General features: G+C 43.7%; 1 protein-coding gene across 1 annotated transcript in view; it reads left to right on the forward strand.

The window, feature by feature from the left end:
• Window positions 1–17,609, forward strand: part of fam20ca (FAM20C golgi associated secretory pathway kinase a) — a 38,734-nt gene that overhangs the window by 17,831 nt on the left and 3,294 nt on the right. Inside the window, exons 4-5 of the mRNA XM_073494556.1 lie at window positions 14,336–14,428; window positions 16,830–16,945. Of these exons, the coding sequence (XP_073350657.1) occupies window positions 14,336–14,428; window positions 16,830–16,945 (209 nt within the window). The remainder of the gene's footprint in view (window positions 1–14,335; window positions 14,429–16,829; window positions 16,946–17,609) is intronic.

Raw genomic sequence — 17,609 nt, forward strand, 5'->3', positions numbered from 1 at the left:
TGAACTGACTAGATTCTGGTGGTCAAAGGTGAAGATCACTATGACCTCGTTTATGGCCATAACCACAGATTTCATGCACTAATTCTGACAAAATTTCACCCAAACTTTGGATGTAAACTGCAGGGTGACTAGTGGGTGGAGGCATACTATTGAGGCAGTAATTCTGGTTTCATTACGGAAGTCTGAAAATGACAGAGCACACATGCTTCATTGTTACTTTGTCACTAAATCAACCGCTGCCCCTCGTCAATGGGACCACACGCACTGCACCACCCCTTACAACTGAGCCCCGTTATTAGATAACGACCTTTCCCAGGTAGATCTATCACAGTCCACCTGAATGTCTCCCCGAGCCGAATGAATGAAACAACAGTCCTTCAACGGAGAGAAAGAGAGAACACATTGTGGCCATGTAACTCAGGCCTTTGTGATACCATGCACAGAGGTTAATACATCCATTGTGGGCCAGGCCCGTGCTTGTCTAAGCCTGTCCCTTGCAAGGTGGCAATTAGGCTGTGTGCGACTCCCCTATCCCCCTGACCGAGGCCAGCGGAGGGGGAGGAGAATGCAATCATTGTCCGCCAATTAAACCAGAGGAGGGTTCTCCCTGGCTTTGCCCATTGTCAGGACGGGGTGTGGGAGGGGCTGCAGTGGCCAGGTCTGGTATCACCAGCCCAGGGAGGCAGGAACCTGATCCAGGGGCCTGCCTGGGTCACCCACCCCACCCTCCTTTTTGCAGCTCTGGGCAGCAGTGATACAGACAGAAGAGCCTCTGTGCTGGAGGTGCAGGGAGACTCTCAGTGTTGCTGCTGCTGGGAAGATTGTTCACAAAAGGAGTGCTGGTGGAGTCTCTGAGATATGGAAAAGCTCAGACAGAGTGTGTGTGTGTGTGTGTGTGTGTGTGTGTGTGTGTGTGTGTGTGTGTGTGTGTGTGTGTGTGTGTGTGTGTGTGTGTGTGTGTGGGTCACCTCCACTTGACCCTATTTCAAGTATGTCAGGTGCAACAAAAGACAGAGTAGACATTCGTTATCAGATGTATGATGAAAAAAATAGCAACCTCAACAGTTTAACTAGTAGACATTCTGTACAACATCCCACACGGGTCATTATACAGCAGCATTAGTAGTTGTAGAGACTGTGTGTATCCACAGATATATTTCAGGTAGCAGCTGTCGTCCCAGTGGAATGGTCAACGTGTAGGCAGGTGGTGAGTCTCACAAAAAAGCCCTATTATCTTAGCTTCTGCATTGCGGACAGCCGGCTCCATCTGTGTGTAGGGCTGCAACTAGCCATATTTTCATGAGGGATTAAGCTTCTGATTAATTTCACGATTAGTCATTTAAAAACTGCCCCAAAGTTTTGAAAAGTGCTTATCACACTCTCCCAGAGCTCCAAAGTGACGTCTGCAAGTTGCGTCTTTTGTCCAACCAGCGTCCCAAAACCCAAAGAATCCTCAGTCACCATCATAAATGATAATGAAAAGCAACAAATCTTTACATCTGACAAGATGGAACTGGCTGAAGTTTGGCATTTTATCTTTAAAAACGACTGAAATGATTAATCAGTTCTCAAAATAGTCGGCATTTAATTTTCTTTCAGTCCACAGTCATGCTAGCATCTATGTTAGACTTTGGCACAGCAGTAAATCTCATAGCGACTGATGGAAAAATTGTTGAGATATTTCAGTCTTGACCAAAGTGGTGGACCAAGCAACCTGCTGCCTGACATTGCCATCCCTCGAGCCATGCCGCTAGTTTGGCTAAAAATAATACCACCTATTTGTCCTCGTGCCATCCATTGCAAAAGCCAGAAAAATACTTCTTTTCTCAACCTTAAATAGGGTCACAGAGGTCTTAATTTAACTTTGTGGTTCTTGAGATGTTTGGGTGTATGGAATTACATTACACGGAAAGATGTTTATGTCATTGTGCCTCCGTTGTGCGGGATATACACAAAGAGCACCGACGCACCAACAACACATCATCATTACAAGATGATGCATTGGGACACAGTGTGCAGAGACATTAAAGGTCACATTACAAAATGCAGCCGTCACACGATGATGCATGGACGATGCCTCGTGGTACGCTGTGTGACCAGTAATGGTGAAGAGAAAATATCTTTCATCGACATTCGACCGGTGTTTCATTTGTTTTTATCTCGTGAGAATCACAGTGGACGAGAAAATGTGCTGTAATGTACCTCCAGAGCGATGTCTTTGATAGATATGAATGTTGAGAAAATTTGTCAGAAATGTATTCTTGGCTCAAGTGTGAAGACATCCCAAGTCTCCTCTTCATTCCTTTCACTTACAAATTAACTCTATTCATCCTCAAGTGCACTGGACTCGCTCCATCCCACTTAGCTCTTACACAAGGATAAATGCAACCCTTGGAACTGTTTTTCCAGTGGTTTCACCACTTCCTCCTCCACCGCCGTCACCCACTCATGACCACAATGACATCTCTCAGCCACCACTTAGCCTCTGATAGATGGTTTCTATTTAGGAAACAGCATCTGACCACAAACCACCGAGCACAACAAGACTGTTGACAGGTCTAAATAGAAAAGTTCAGCTGTGGGAGAAACGAAGCACAAACACCCGAGCCTCGATTTGGGGGCCTTGTCTGCAAAATAGCTTTCTGGAAGGACTCTTTTGATTGCTTTCTTTTGGTCGAGGTATTGAAGTTTTATGCAGTTAGGCTGCACTCGGTGGTGTGCAATCCATTTTGGGAGAATAACCGACAGCCCCGCTAAAAATTGAGCTGTTGCTGCTCTGTTAGCTGAATGTGGTGATGGATGAACTGCAGGAGCTTGTAACTTTTAGCACTTAACAGAACAGGCTGTTGCGACCACCCCAAAGCTTCTCAGGTAATTAATAAACACATTCATTAGGGAGCTGAAAGGAGACAGCTCTACTTAATCAAACACTATTCAGTCATCAGTCATGCGCTGCTGGAATATGGCATTTTAACAAGCCTCACATTGGACTAATTAGGGGAAAATGTAACCAAGTCTTTCAAGCCGTTCTGGCCTGTTACAGATTAAAGTCTTCTGAGATAGTCAAATATCAACGGCTGCCAAGTTCCTCCTTGGATGTGCCGCTGTGCGCATCCATGTGTGTTGCCATGTGTGTTTGCACATGACAGTCTTTATCTGCTCTTGTGTCCACATGCGGTTTAAGCAAACACAGATGGGGAAGGGAGTGACTTGACTCGTGTCCTTCAGGAAAAGGAAATCAGAAAGAGGAGGAAAGAGGGGGGAAAAAATGATGGAGATGTGTTTGCGGTGACAAGGTTATCCATACAGGACGATGTCTGAGACAGAGATGGGAAGATCGTTTTTATTTGGGAGAGGGAGAGCTGCAGCAGGCGATATTTAACATGGTTTTATACAGTATGTGCTAGAGAGTGCGTGTGTGTTTGTGTGCGTGTGTGTGTGTGTGTGTGCATTCTTATCTCTGGGTCAAGATAATAGGATTGTTCTGGATGAAACACCTCAAGATATTCGCCCCCACAGATGGCCAAAGATAATGGACGTCAAAAATGCTTACTCACAATCCAATTAACTTCTCCTGGCTCTGAACATACAGACACACTCCATGTACTAGTGTGTGTGTGTGTGTGTGTGTGTGTGTGTGTGTGTGTGTGTGTGTGTGTGTGTGTGTATGTGGTGTTGGAGCAGCAGCACTGGAAAATTAATGCTTCCTAGGGTTTAACATAATTTGCACTAATTGGTGTTTGCTGTTCAGCAACTACTTAGCGATAATCAAATAAATTGTTAATGGTTTGTACCGCGGGCTAGTTTGGAGGAAGGTCCTCTACACGGAGCCTCTCAGTACTGACTCTCGCTATAAAACGGGGGATGATTTATATGGTTTTGGCAGGTGTTTCAGTCTCCTCTTCCTCAGCGCTCGTTCTGGAGCCATCATCTGCCAATTTCCAGTCGGTGAATCAGCTTTGAATCTCATCCAAGCACCGGAACGTGATTTTACTTTCACCCTGGTCAGAGACTTTCTGTTGGCCTTTTATAACCTCGCATTTATTTTACGACAAAGACAGAGCATGCAAACGTTCTCGAAACGGCTTTGAAGACCTTTCCAATTAAATTACATGTGTTCAAACTTAAGGCGCGGCAGCATCCACCCATCAAAGTCGAATGCGGAGAACTCAGACTGAGAGGAGATACCCTGAAGTGGAGCGGCTTTCTGTATCTTTTTTCCCCAAATCCTCCTCAGCTGAGTGGAGAGACTGCTTTTTCGCTAACCCTGCAGTTTACTGACACGCTCATACTGGGATTTTTCTCCCCCTCCTCTCATCAGCTTCAGCTTACATGTCATGCTGAATACCAGGGCTTGTTATTCAGCCCCTGTGAGATGAAGACTCATGGTAATGCCCATTGATTTTTCTGTGCAGGCAGAAACAAAAACTTGCACACGCATACAGGGAAACCTTCTAAAATCCCCATTGATCCCAACAGGCTGAGAACGATCCAGTTTGTTTTCATTATGAAAGTAATGTCGGCCTCTGTTGATCTTTCTTTTTTTGCCTCTGTAAGACCCGAGGTGTCAAGGTGGAGGACGTCTTTTACTTTCTCCCACATTATTCAGTTTGAATCTGGCTGTTGGTGCTTTGAAAGCGTTAGTCCCTCCCCCATCTGCTCTGAGGGATGGAGACAACTGGTAGAGGCTTTCTGGAGGAATTTCCTGCTGGGATAGAGCGTGGAGGGACTGTGCTCCACTGTTCATGTGTATTAGTGCCTTCTAATACATCATAAATGCTCTTTGTTTCACTTTAGGGAGGTTGGGTGTAATATTTGTGGCAGGGTGGAGGGAAATAACAATCCACAGCATTCCTGCATTCCCAGGGATCTTCTCATACCTCATTTTATGGTGGATCGTCTGGTTCGGATGTTCAGTTTGTTGTAGCTGCCAAAGCGTTGAGACTTTTTTGGAACAGGTGGTTGGCCTGAAAAGTCCCGCATTGTGCTCATTTTCAGGTTCATACTTTTATTTTGGGCGTCTACTCGACATTTTTTACATGCTTTAATGTTGAAACAGCACATCTGTCTGAACACTGGGTCTCTTTGAGGGCCCGTGTTCACATAACGTTTCTTTCTTGAGTTGAAGCACTCGTGTGATGAGGGAAAAAGACGTTGCACATCAGCTTTGATTGACAGTAGCTAAAGCTACGGTAACAGAGGGCTGACTACACAGCTAATAACAAGCTTGCAATGCATAGGGTGATAAAACGCTCGCCAGTAACATTCAGCGCTCATCTCTGTTATGATTTCTCTGTTTCTTTTGGATGTAGACTGTTGGGCCCTCCCTTCCGCTATCTGCATGGACCATTTTCAAAATCCCCATCGCTACGTTTAACAACAACAACCTCCAAGCTAGCAACCTACACGCTGAAATTGGCAACTAACCTGTTCACTATAGGCACAAACGCAAACAAGTTAGCAGCTGTAACCTTTTCTTTTGCAGGAATTTACCCCCTTTAATGCCAGAAATCGCCTGCCCACATGACAAAAATAAGCTTCCCCCAACACTATTTTACAGGGGCACTATCGTTGAGTCCTGGGTTTTAAACTCTAAGCGCTCGGAGCTGCTGCACAATAAAGGCAGCGCTCTTCAAAAAAGCATGCTCTCTCCTCATTTGAAAAAAATTGACAAAAGAGGCTGCCGCTCAGAAAAAAACACAGTAGACATGAGCCCTAAGGCCCCCTCCTGATAAGTCCAGTCTGCTCTGATTGGTCAGCTCTCAAAGGCCTGAGCAGACACCGCTCTCTGTGTTTCCACATCAGCTCTGCCAGTATTTTTTTTCACCCACAGCTGTGTGAAGGCTTGTGACTGTATAGTTGTGACAACACAACCTTACGCAAGTCCTGAGGACTGGTTTAAAGGCACAGATACTGAATACATCTAGAACTGCTTTAAAAAAAAATACATGAAAATCTCACTTGCTACAATGCGGGGAAAAACTACACTTCAAGATGCAACATGGGTATTTATGGAGAGAAACATACTGCAGAAAGCCGCACATCTTGTCAGCATGCAGTGTCAACATCCTCTGCCATATTTTTGAAGCCTATTGTTCTAAACATCCCCGAGCTTGTGCATTGTGACATCTAATCACTGTTGACCCAAGAATACCCTTGATGTTTGTGTATGTTTTGCATAATTCACAGTTCATATTCTGTGCAAAGCCTGTCATGAATTGCGCACCCTGCGAAGGATTGCCTCAGACTTGTGCTATTGAAAACAGATAATCCGCTGTGGATGGATATGTAAATATGACCAAGTGTGGCTCTGTGGTGCTGGAACACGGCTGATTGTTGAGGATAAACCCTGATGTGTGTGTTGCTTGTTGTGGGTGACTGTGTGGGAGCGAGGAAGAAGGGTAACCATCAGCATAAAGACCTGTCTCATCCTTCATACGAATACATAATCTCCTTTAGCAAACACACACGCAACATATATTTCATACATGAAAACAGCTGTGTTATTGCAAAACATGAACAACTGTTTCTAATCGTTCCTTTCTGTGTCGTTGCTTTGCCCTTTTTCATGCCGTGCATGTAAAGAAACGTTCGCTGTTGAATTCGATTAAATCGAATCTGTTATTCACATGTTATCAATTACGTAGAGTTTGCAGAGGTTTTGCAATCGCCTCAACCTTTTTTCTTTTCCTTCCATGGAAAATATTTTCCTCCCTGGACTTCCTACACCCCAAAGGAGATTGTTTGTTTTCAGCAGCCTGAGGGCATTACTCTCACAGAAAGTATAAATCCAGTATGGCAAGAACAGGAGGGAAAAATGTTTATGTTTGAATACTTTTAATTAACAGGATTTGTTTTTGTATTGCTCATTTTTAAAGGAAAAATAATCAGTTTTTCCTCGACAAAACATAATTCTGATGTTAAGCTGTTGTAATGTCACAAAAACCATATTGAGGTATATTTTCTGGTTATTCTGAGCGAATGAAAAGCAGTTGAATCATCAAACACTTACTCTATTGATATCAGAAAGCTGCCATTGGGGTAGCGCTCCCCACTGAAAGCCGCCAGCGAATACGCTTATCGAGCAACAAGCACAACACTCTAATACATTCACCAAAAAAAGTGGCTTTGTGAAGCTGGAAAATACGCAGTGATACTAATAAGATTTCCAGTTACTTATTTATTTTTTTCATTCTTTTTTCATCCATATTCCAAGGGCGCTCAGACTCGGGGGAGCCCGTTAAGATGATTGTGGGGAAGGGATCCCAAAAAGCCCAGATATAATTCAGCAGCTTTGCATCAGGTCTTCACAGTGATTTCAGGCCTTTAAACGTGCGCCCAGGGGAACACGGCTGAATATGACACGGCAGTCAATTAAGGCCAGCGGAAAAATAAAAAATAAAAGATTCACAGCCGGTTCAGAAATAGCTCTAACAGTAATGTAGAGCAGTGAGACGAGGGAAGTGAGACTCAGCCTACATAGCTGCAATACGGGGAATCATAATTATACATTCACGATTGTAAAGGAGTCTATGTAGATTTAAGATTTTGAAGTCGTTTCTTCATGTAAACTGAGGTGTAGAAGCTTCAGATACTGATTTTGGTGGAAAAATTTGACATTTCTAGATTTCACATAGTCAAGAAAGTGTTCATTTGATCATCGCCATGAAAGCAAGAGGTGTCAGAAAAAACATCTTTCCCAAGCAAAACGAGTGGAGGGAAGCGGTGGGCACGGCTTGCGATAAAACTCATCCTCTATTTATGAAGTGCTGTGCTGTTGATGTGCTTAATGTGTCTGTTATTGTATGTGCGCTAATCCCCCTCGGTGCATTAAAGGGTTTTCAATCACTGGCAATCACATTTTGATCAGAGCTTTTATTGTTCATATTTTTTATCTTCAAGTCGAGCTTTCATTCCCTGATCCCCCAACCTGTCAGCCGTCATATTTGTGTGTTTTATTTCCCTGTGTGTAGTCCGCCTTGTTACACTGCATGCACAGAGGGTCGATAGAGAGCAGCAGGGCTTTGCGGACCCATAAGCCACAGCGTCATCCCTGACAGACAGGGACTTCGAGCCATCTGGCCAGATGAGACACATGGATAGGCACAGTCTTTCTCACACATACACACACACACACACACATAGACACAATATACTGTAGTTCTTAGGGTTTCTGTCATCTATCTAAAGGGTAGCCATGAGATCTCTGGTGGTCACAGATAGTGACCTAGCCCACAGCTACGCAGCTCCCCTCACATTTAGATTCCACACTCAAGGTCTCAGTCTGTGCCTGCAGGTTATATTGTGGACAGAAGGTCAGACAGCCAAGAAAGAGCGAGGGCACTGGAGATAATTGGTAAAGGTGGAATATGTGAGATAAAGTGAATGAGATAATTGGAAGATGGAGACTGGAACACTGCCTGACTGCTGACGAGATAGTTGGACACTTTATCTGCATTTACTTTCTTTGTCATTTAGAAAGTGGCTTTGTAACGTATTGTGCCTACACATTTATGTATAGGATTTATATTTTGATGTATTTTAAGCCACATTAACCTTTGTAACTGTACATTTACATAACTGAGCCGAGAAAGGCCGTGCTTAAAATTCAAAGATCACCAGTTAATTATCTGATTATCTAAAAAACAAACCAGCTTTGTCACCGTGAGATAACAAATGAATGAACTTAAAAAAAATTATCGCAAGCATGGCCATTCTCACACTAAATGTAAATAATCATATGTAGTCATTATAACGACTCGCACCTTTAATGCAGATCATTAATGAAACTCCCCAGTGCACCCTGTTCTGATCGATCAATAGATATCGGCAGCTCTACTGAATACGTTATGCAGCAGAAAGCTGGTCGCTGATAATCTCCCTCCCACCTCTTGTCTAATAACTTTGAAATTGAAGCACTGACTCAGGCCATCATCCATCTTCTTTTGAGTCAGGTCTTTTTTTTTCCCAGCATTCTTATGATAATATCGCCCATACTGCTTCCCACACAGGCAGATAACTCGCCGCCTCCCTCCTGGCGCTGCCTCACCCTGTGTTGAAAATAGCTGAGGCTAGAACACAACTTGTGTAACATTGATTTGAAATTCAATCCAGACAGCTACCTTGGGGCCCTGGGCCGATTCTTAGATCCCTCTCCGATACAGATGCTGGAGGAAGCGAAGATGCGGCATGCGCGGAGGAATATAAAGACGGCTAAGCAGACGCAGATTCAGGAATAAATGCACACACATTTTGCTGCTGATGGCGGACGTAAACACACGCAGCCTTGGTCTGTGTTTTCTCTGATACTTCTGCATGTAGTGCTGCTGACAGACAAGCGCCCTCTGACACAAATCACCAGGCTGAAGAGGTTTTATCTCACAATCTTTTATCCGGCCCTCCATCGTTCCACCTGTCCATCACCTTGAGAGGCGTAGTGAGTGCTCGACAAGGTGCCACTTACCCACAAGTGTCCTGAATATATCGTGCTGATCACTTGCTTTTCTCCAAAATCCTCGCAAGCAAAACACACTCTCAGCACACCACTTCACAGGAAACAGGGCATACTTTAAAAACATAATGCCAAAAGGGAGGAAAAATGATATATACTTTAGTGAAATTTGTTCTGTACACATCAGTCTGTTGTCTCTGTTTTGCAGTAATTAAAAAGTGACAGAGACGGGGAGTATACATGGACGCTGGTACATAAAAGGAGTAAGTGGAGGAAGAAGGGAGAGGAGGAGCAGAGGAGAGAGCTGCTGGATGCTTGATAATTGGTGTTAAGTAGGGTCAGGCTGGCGAGAGGGAATTTCATTTGGCTGCACGGTAACCAAACAGAATTGGTAAATCAAAGCAGGTTAGAAAAACCTAAACACACTTTAATATTCTCCAATCTCTTTTTTAAACAGTTGCAACAGTAAGCTGCAGTTTCTTCGTGTTATTCTCTTCTTGTCGACTTCTTTCTCTCGTGTACTTGACCGATATAATCCCACATCTTGTTTAGAGGATGCAATAAATGTTATCTCATACGGCTCCGGGCAAGTTAAGCCTCAGGGATGCATTAGAGCAGGCCCGCTCGCCGTCTTGTCAGTTACATCCACTTATCTCAGCTGATGGGGTTGATTGAAGGTCCATGGCTCATTATGGTCGACTGGATGAAAGCACGGGGTATTGTTTGTGTGTTTCTGACAAAAAAAAGAAAAAAGGCGACCTAACTTTGTAAACGTTCTAAAGAAAAAACTAATCAGGGGCTCACTAGGCTTCAAATTACCTTTGCATTGCCATCAAAGAGCAACTGCATTAAAAAATAAATGAAACTCCATCTGAAATAATAGTAAACTCAACAGGTGTTCTGTTTTTTTACATCCGAACCCGACTTGAGCCCGATGCAGTTAATGTATGCTGATGTGCTGAGTTTGACCAATGTAAATTATATCTTTTAGCTCTGTTTTGGTCTCCACCACCTCCTGAGGGAAATATCCGGCTCTTTATCTGATACATGCTCCATAATGATCACCAGCTAGTCTCTAACTGTGTCTGTCTGCCGTCTGCTGCTGAACAGGTTGTTTGCTGTGAGTTGTTGGAGCTTGCTGCAGCTGAAAACAATGCTATGGAGAGCTGTGACAGTTGATCAAAACTCTGAATTTGTAGGCTGGGCGGAATAACAACGAGCTGATACACACTATTATGCTCCATAAAGCTGAAGGGGAGCTGAAGATTCAGGTGTTAATTCTCCGTAGGCACAGTAATACAACAAAATAGCTAACGTTTTATATTCAGGAACTTTGATTTACATGTGTGCATGAATACTCAGATCTAATAGCAAAGCACTCCCCGTGTCTTTTTAGCCACCCACACACATAACACACATAGCGCACCCAGGACAGAGGGCCAGATGGAGACAAAGACACCTGTCGGCGGGGGGCTGAAATCTGCTGTGGATTACCAATAGATGACAGATCTCCCATGCACCCTCTCTGTCTCTCATGCTCTGTGTTGGGATCAGTATCAAGGTGGCATTACAGCACGAGGTCAGTGGGAGTATGTGCTGTATTCATGCTGTTACATCTTCAGTTAACAGGAACATGTGAAGAGAGTCGCTTATTTCCTCTCGGTTTCGTTCCAAAAGGTGACACGGACGTGATTAGCGCATTGATTTTCTCTCGCTGGGTTTGTCTCTGCTGCCCTCTCTCTGTCCCCAACATGTATCATCGGTGTGTGTGTGTGAGTGAGAGAGAGAGATAGAGAGAAGAAAGAAGAAAAAAGAGGAGTGTGTGTGTGCAGAGACTGGGCCACAGCTGTTGTTGCGTTCCCCTCCCTCGCCCATCTCTCTAATATAACCCTCCACTGTGCAGGTTTAAGCTCATGAAAGAGCATTAAAACTGCCGAGTCAGCGCAAACTGAGTCCACATAGGGAAGAGGTTCAGCTTCATCACTTCAAGCACACACACACACACACACACACACTCCAGTAGATTCTGCTGAACTACATACAGTACATTTGCTGTAGCCTAATCACAGTCTACTTCAGATAAAGGGCCTTTTATTATTATCAAGGACACTCACTCACAAAGGGTGTGTGTGCATGTGTGTGTGTGTTCAGCGCGTGTGTGCATAAATGTGAGTGGAAATTATATTTGACAGTGTGTGTGTGTTCATGTGTTTTGGCCTTTCACACCACAAACCTGCTCTATTACCTACATTCGAAATTCTAAGCAGCTTCCTCGCTGACAGGAAATTGCATTTTTACATCATGGTGACCATGGCAACCAAAGCCTGTAATGCCTAACTGTCAGTCAGGTTTACGCTTACACATTTTGCACAGTGGGAAGTGAAATTTTAGGGGAGTATGGACGCTGGAAAAGCTTGGAAGGAAAGACATCATTATAGGAACTGACTGGAACTGAGTTTGGGGTTTCTGCAGAGAGAAACAACCTTCAACTTTAGACTCTTTTTCTTCCAGAGTAACTTGTTAGGTAACTTAATATATACCGTTGTACAATTCAGGGCAAAATCCTAAAGAAAAAAGCCTCTTTTTCACACCTCAGTGTTTGCGACCTGCCGCTATAGCGAACGCCTCAATTTAAGTCTATATTGTTAGAAAGCTTAGATAGGGGCTTCTATGCCCACCCTACAGCCTACAACAGCAAGTAAGTGAAAAACAATAAGTGATCGTGTAGACAAGTGACTCGCTGTCTCTTCTTTCTCCTCTCTCCTGAGCCACTTACACGCCAGCTGCAGGATGATTCATGCGTCATGTAGCCAATGATTGCTTTCAAATCCAGCAATATATAGTTTATATCCATTTTTAAAGCGTTAAACTATGAAATCATGCAAGTTTATGTCATTTCATGCCCTTTGCTCTTTGAATAGGCTGTTTTGTTTTTCACCAAGACACTTGTTTTTGACTATTTTTATATTCATAAAGTTAGAGTAAATCAGGAAACAAAGAACTATAATGAGTTTTTGCCCCTGTTACTCTCAGGAAGGGGTTTTTGGAGGTCAAAAAATGGCATTTTGTACTGTGTTAATTTTCAGTGATATTATCTCATTTGAACTTGGACCATGTGAGACTACATGAAGTAGTGGACCCACTTTGTTTCCAGAACAGGTTTAAACAAAAACACTGACTATCTCTACGTGATAAGGCGCCTTGATAGCAGCATATTTCAATGGCAACGAGGTACGTCACAGGTGCAATGAGTGCTCCAGCTTCTAAGGTCACCTATTTCAAACAAATTGCCCTTGTTACCTTTTATTCTACCCCTTTCTTTTCTCCCCTACCGTGCACGAAGGGATCACAATAGCGGCAATTGATTTATGGGTAAATGGCTGCTTCCCTGACGTGTCAGTGAATAGGAGGACAGGTTCTTTTCCGTTGTCAGTGGTTTGCCTTCTCAAGAAAATTGGGAGAGAAGGAAGGAAGGGGGAGGGAGGAAATGATGCACTGCTCCACCCTGAAGTCCAATCCTCACTAATGGAGTGGAGGAGGAGGAGGAGCAGGGGGGGGAGGAAAGATAAAGGAGGCCAGAGCAGCAGGAGGGATGAGGGGGGATAAAGTATGTGGCATGTAGTATGTAAAGTTTAGCTGACTGTGTGCAAGCGCAGCAGCTACAGCAGGTTAATGTCAGGTGTGTCTGCATGCATGTGTGCGAGAAGGAGAACGTAAGCGTGCAAATGTGGAGGGATGATATCCTGCTGCCAGACGAGCGGGCAGACAGACAGAGAGAGAGAGAGACACAAAGGGGCTTCTAGCAGTTCCTGACTCAGATCCACGGCTTGGTTGGCAGGGAGTCACATCTCTTGGATGTCTGTCTGTTTGGGTGCGTGTGTGTGTGTGTGTGTGTGTGTGTGTGTGTGTGTGTTTGTGTGTGTGTGTGTGTGTGCGTGTGTGTGTTTGTTCGCTGGGAGGAACTGCAGGATGTGAGCAAGAATCTCATCCAGCTTCCCTTCAGCAGCCTTGTCCACACAGGCTTTGGTCTCATGCGTCAGCTTCTGTCCTAGAAAGGGATGCAGACGCTGAGATGAGTTTGAGCCCGCGGCAAACTAAAATCTGATGAAAGCCGAGGAGGAGATTTGCACGGACAGCAGCACAAATGTCTCAAATCAAAGGATGGCATACTTAAAATTGAAACGCACGCTATAGGGATATTGTTTTGAATTTACTCACCGTCTTTGTTACAATACTGTTTAAAAAATATGATCTCCTTCCTGATGAGTCAGAACTCAAACAAGGGATTATATATATACTCATATTTTCTCATCTTACAGCCCTGAATTTAAACATTTTTTAGTGGGACATGGATATAATGTAGAAATGTAAGGGATTTATCCTGTTCCCTCTTGTTGCCCTCATTTAAAGTTTGTTTGGGTAACAAAAACATGAGAGTTGGGACCACAGGTGGACTGAGCAGTGAAGGTGCCCTCTTAAGTGCCTCTATGGTAGATAAAACATGATAAAGTCCCCTCTAGGGTGCCCTTCTGGTCGAATAGTTAGTTAGTAGTTCCCTGTGTGTTTTATTACACAGGTGGTCTACTTAAATCTACTTTCACTTGTTGAATTTCTTAAAGTTTTTTTCAAACAATGAACAAGTTCCCATAGTAATTTGCTCCCCTACATGTTCACCTGTTTGAATGTAAAGCTAACCTACCTTCAAATAAATACATTTTTGAATACTCTTTCAACTGGTTCTCAACCTGGGGGTTGCGACCCTCAAAGGGGTTTTGAGTTAATATCCGAGGGTCGCCAGATAGATGTGAGGAGACAAAAATAACACATATTAACACACTGCTGCTGGATCCTGTGTGTAACGTTTTCTTCGTCACTATCTTTCAGGCAGACCCGGGAGCAGGAAACCCCTCCAGACTTCTTCTACTTCTCCGACTTTGAGCGGCACAACGCTGAGATCGCCGCTTTCCACTTGGACAGGTGAGTTTTATCATCTCCCCCCTTCCCTCCCAAAAACTCCTGTTTTCGTGACTCACCCTGAGTGCTTTTTCAAATCATCCTTCACAGTCTGTTCCAGGGAGAATGGCAGGTCACTCGTGTCCGTTCACTCATACAGCAGACGCTTTAACCCATTTATAAACCGGAGGTGCGCAATAATGGACTTAAGCTGTGAAAATGTGAATGGGATTTGGTACACGGGGGATTAGATAACACTCGGATCATCTCCTTTACTTGCTCCTGAGTATATTGATTTCCACCTGATCCTTTTATTCTGCGGGCTTCAGCTGACAAGGTAAAAACACCGAGAGTCAAATATGGTAGGAGAGGACGATTAAAGGTGAAGGAAAGTTAATTACTTCACACACTCACACTCACACACACTCACTCCAGATGAGGTCAGTGGCATGTGTTTGTGTGGGCAGGAGGACGGAGCCAAACAGGAACTCATACCACCGGGACATGGTTTTGGAGCAGGGGGGAGGGCCTCTGTTAGCCCTAAAGAGCAGTTTGAATTTAGCCTGTGTGTCACGCAGGGCTGCCTATGAATTAAAGTCCAGTTGCCCGACCGCAGCAGCCTCCGGATACCAGTCAGAGCTATTGCTAGGAATGTGGAGTAGGAGGATGTTTTGCCCCGCTGCTAAAACTTTCTTTAATTTGATTTCTAATTCTGGACAGTTGTGATGAAATGTACTAAAATATCCCGAAGAGGTGCTGCTTTCCAGTAATTACTTCTACATCTCAAGGGCTTTAAGCTTTACTGCTGTACTATACCACCATCTGTCGTGAACTCCTTGTGACTCGGGAGTGTGTAAGAGGCGCACAAATAGAAAAACACATGCACACGCACACACAGGTGCTCCTTTGTCACCGGGGCCCTAACATGATGGTGCAGTTTGCAGCTCCTTAATACTTTCCTCTGTAGGATAAAGTTTCACCAAACCTGTTCCACTCAGCCGGTCTGTCTGTGTGTGTGTGTGTGTGGGTGTGTGTGTGTCTGCTCCCAGGAGGCTTAGTTTTAGTCTCAAACGGGTCAGGGTCATTTGGACAGCAAACGTACAGTGAGGCTGAATGGGCATAGTGTTCTGACATGAGAGTAAAAGAAAGCAATGAGAGAGATGAGAGACAGGAGGAGACGAATTAAAATGAGCAGTGACGTCTAAAAATAGAGCGATTGTTAGAACAGGTTGTGATTAAGTAGATGTGGTTCACCGAGGTGTGAATCGTGTTTTCCGTCCTTGTTTTGTTCAGAAGCGGATGCTGGACCTTGTTAAATGCCGCCTTTGTTGCCAAACACAAAAGCAGACGGAGAGCACAGCAACGATGATGAATTATTGAACACCTCGTGTGCTTAAGTGATACAGACCAGCTCTTGTTTCTGACAGTTTTGATTGGAAATCATTAAATGTTTTTCTTCTGGGGAGAAAAAGTGTCCTGGCGTCCCACTTTTTCTTTGAGCTGTCTTTATTTAGAGAACAGTATGACAAATGCCGAGCAGGAGTACATCCTGTTGTGTAGTAGGAGCGATCTAGCCATAAAGTAATATCACACTCTATTTAATCACAATTATAATCCACCATCTGAATTGCGATGTTTTTTCTCTGCTTTAAAATAGCCTCTTAATTTCTCCATTTGCAACGTTAAAGCACACATTTGTTTTTCATTCAGCAGGATGCTAGCTATAGTTATATAGTTGCATACGTATGCATATTATGCCTCTATCTGATATTTAACATTAGGTACCATTTATTTACAGTAAATTAATGGTGAGAATAAGGTGAAAAAGAGAAACGCACACACAGCCAGACAATTTTGACTGCCCATAAAACTGCTTTTGGTGGCCACCCCAAGAAATTTCATCAATCAATGACGATCTAAAATCATCAGGTCACCCACCTTTACTATGTAGACATGCAGGTAACGTGTGTTAACAGACAGATGATGCAAGCAGGGGAAGGTGCAGAACTCAAGAGCACCAGGTCAGACAGCTCTCACAGACATGGCAGGTGCTCAGAGTTCATATCTCTCCTGTTCAGCTGGAGACGCTCTGGAAATCTGTTGTGCCTGGGGCATCATGGGAGTAAGAGCTGGAGACTGACGGTAGCTACATTTGTTCTGAGCAAACTACAGTCAAAAACGTTGTATGATACAGTAAAATGAAAAGGTTACATATACTGTATTAACCTTTAATAAGCTGCTTACTAATAGAGCCCAATTGATACATGATTTTCCCTTGAATGTGCCTATCAAAAATATGTGTCTGAGGAAGGGTACACATGAACAGTATTCATTGTGTCAATACAACTTCTATGTAAAAAGCAACATCAGCCACTCTATTTTAAGTATTCAATTATTAGATCTGTCTACATTTCTCTTTGTGCAGGATCCTTGACTTCCGGAGAGTGCCCCCGGTGGCAGGACGACTTGTCAACATGACGAGGGAGATCAGAGACGTGACTCGTGATAAGAAGCTGTGGAGGACCTTCTTCATCTCGCCAGGTAGAGACTCCGTCAGCCACAGCAGTGTGGCACAGCTACATGTCTGCATCGCACCGGCTTTGAGTAAACTGGGTTGTGTGCAACATGAGTTATGAACCTGTAGTTGAGGGTAGTCGGAGTGTGTATGCCCTGGTGTGTGCAGCCTCGATACCAAAAAAGTTGGGACACTGTTTAAGACATTTGAGGATGTCTCTTTCATACCCACACATGGTGCTGTCACCTGTTACCAATGAACCTGTTTACCCGTGGAACGATCCAAACAGGTGTTTTTGGAGAATTCAGTGAATTCGATGAGGTAAAACATGAAACATATTGTCTTTGTACGGTAACAATTAAATAGATATGCCAAAAAAGGAACAGCAACTTTTTTGGAATCAGGGTTGTACTGTATTATATTTGATGATAAATAAAGTTATAGCCAGAAGTCACCACAGGGTGGCAGAGTAGGTCAACAAATTCCCAAAATGTTTCCAAAAAGGGCATCAGAAGGTCTTTTTTGTAAATACAATCACTAAATAAAACCAAAACTAAATAAGATTAATTCATTTTAAACCATCCAACTAAATTAAATTAAATCATTTTTCTTCATTCATTTTTATGTTGTTCGATTATGGTGATAAATGGACCCTCACCTCACCCAGTAACTTAGTAGGCAGACATATTA

This window comes from Pagrus major, chromosome 23 (assembly GCF_040436345.1).
Source record: "Pagrus major chromosome 23, Pma_NU_1.0".
Classification (NCBI taxonomy): Eukaryota; Metazoa; Chordata; class Actinopteri; order Spariformes; family Sparidae; genus Pagrus; species Pagrus major.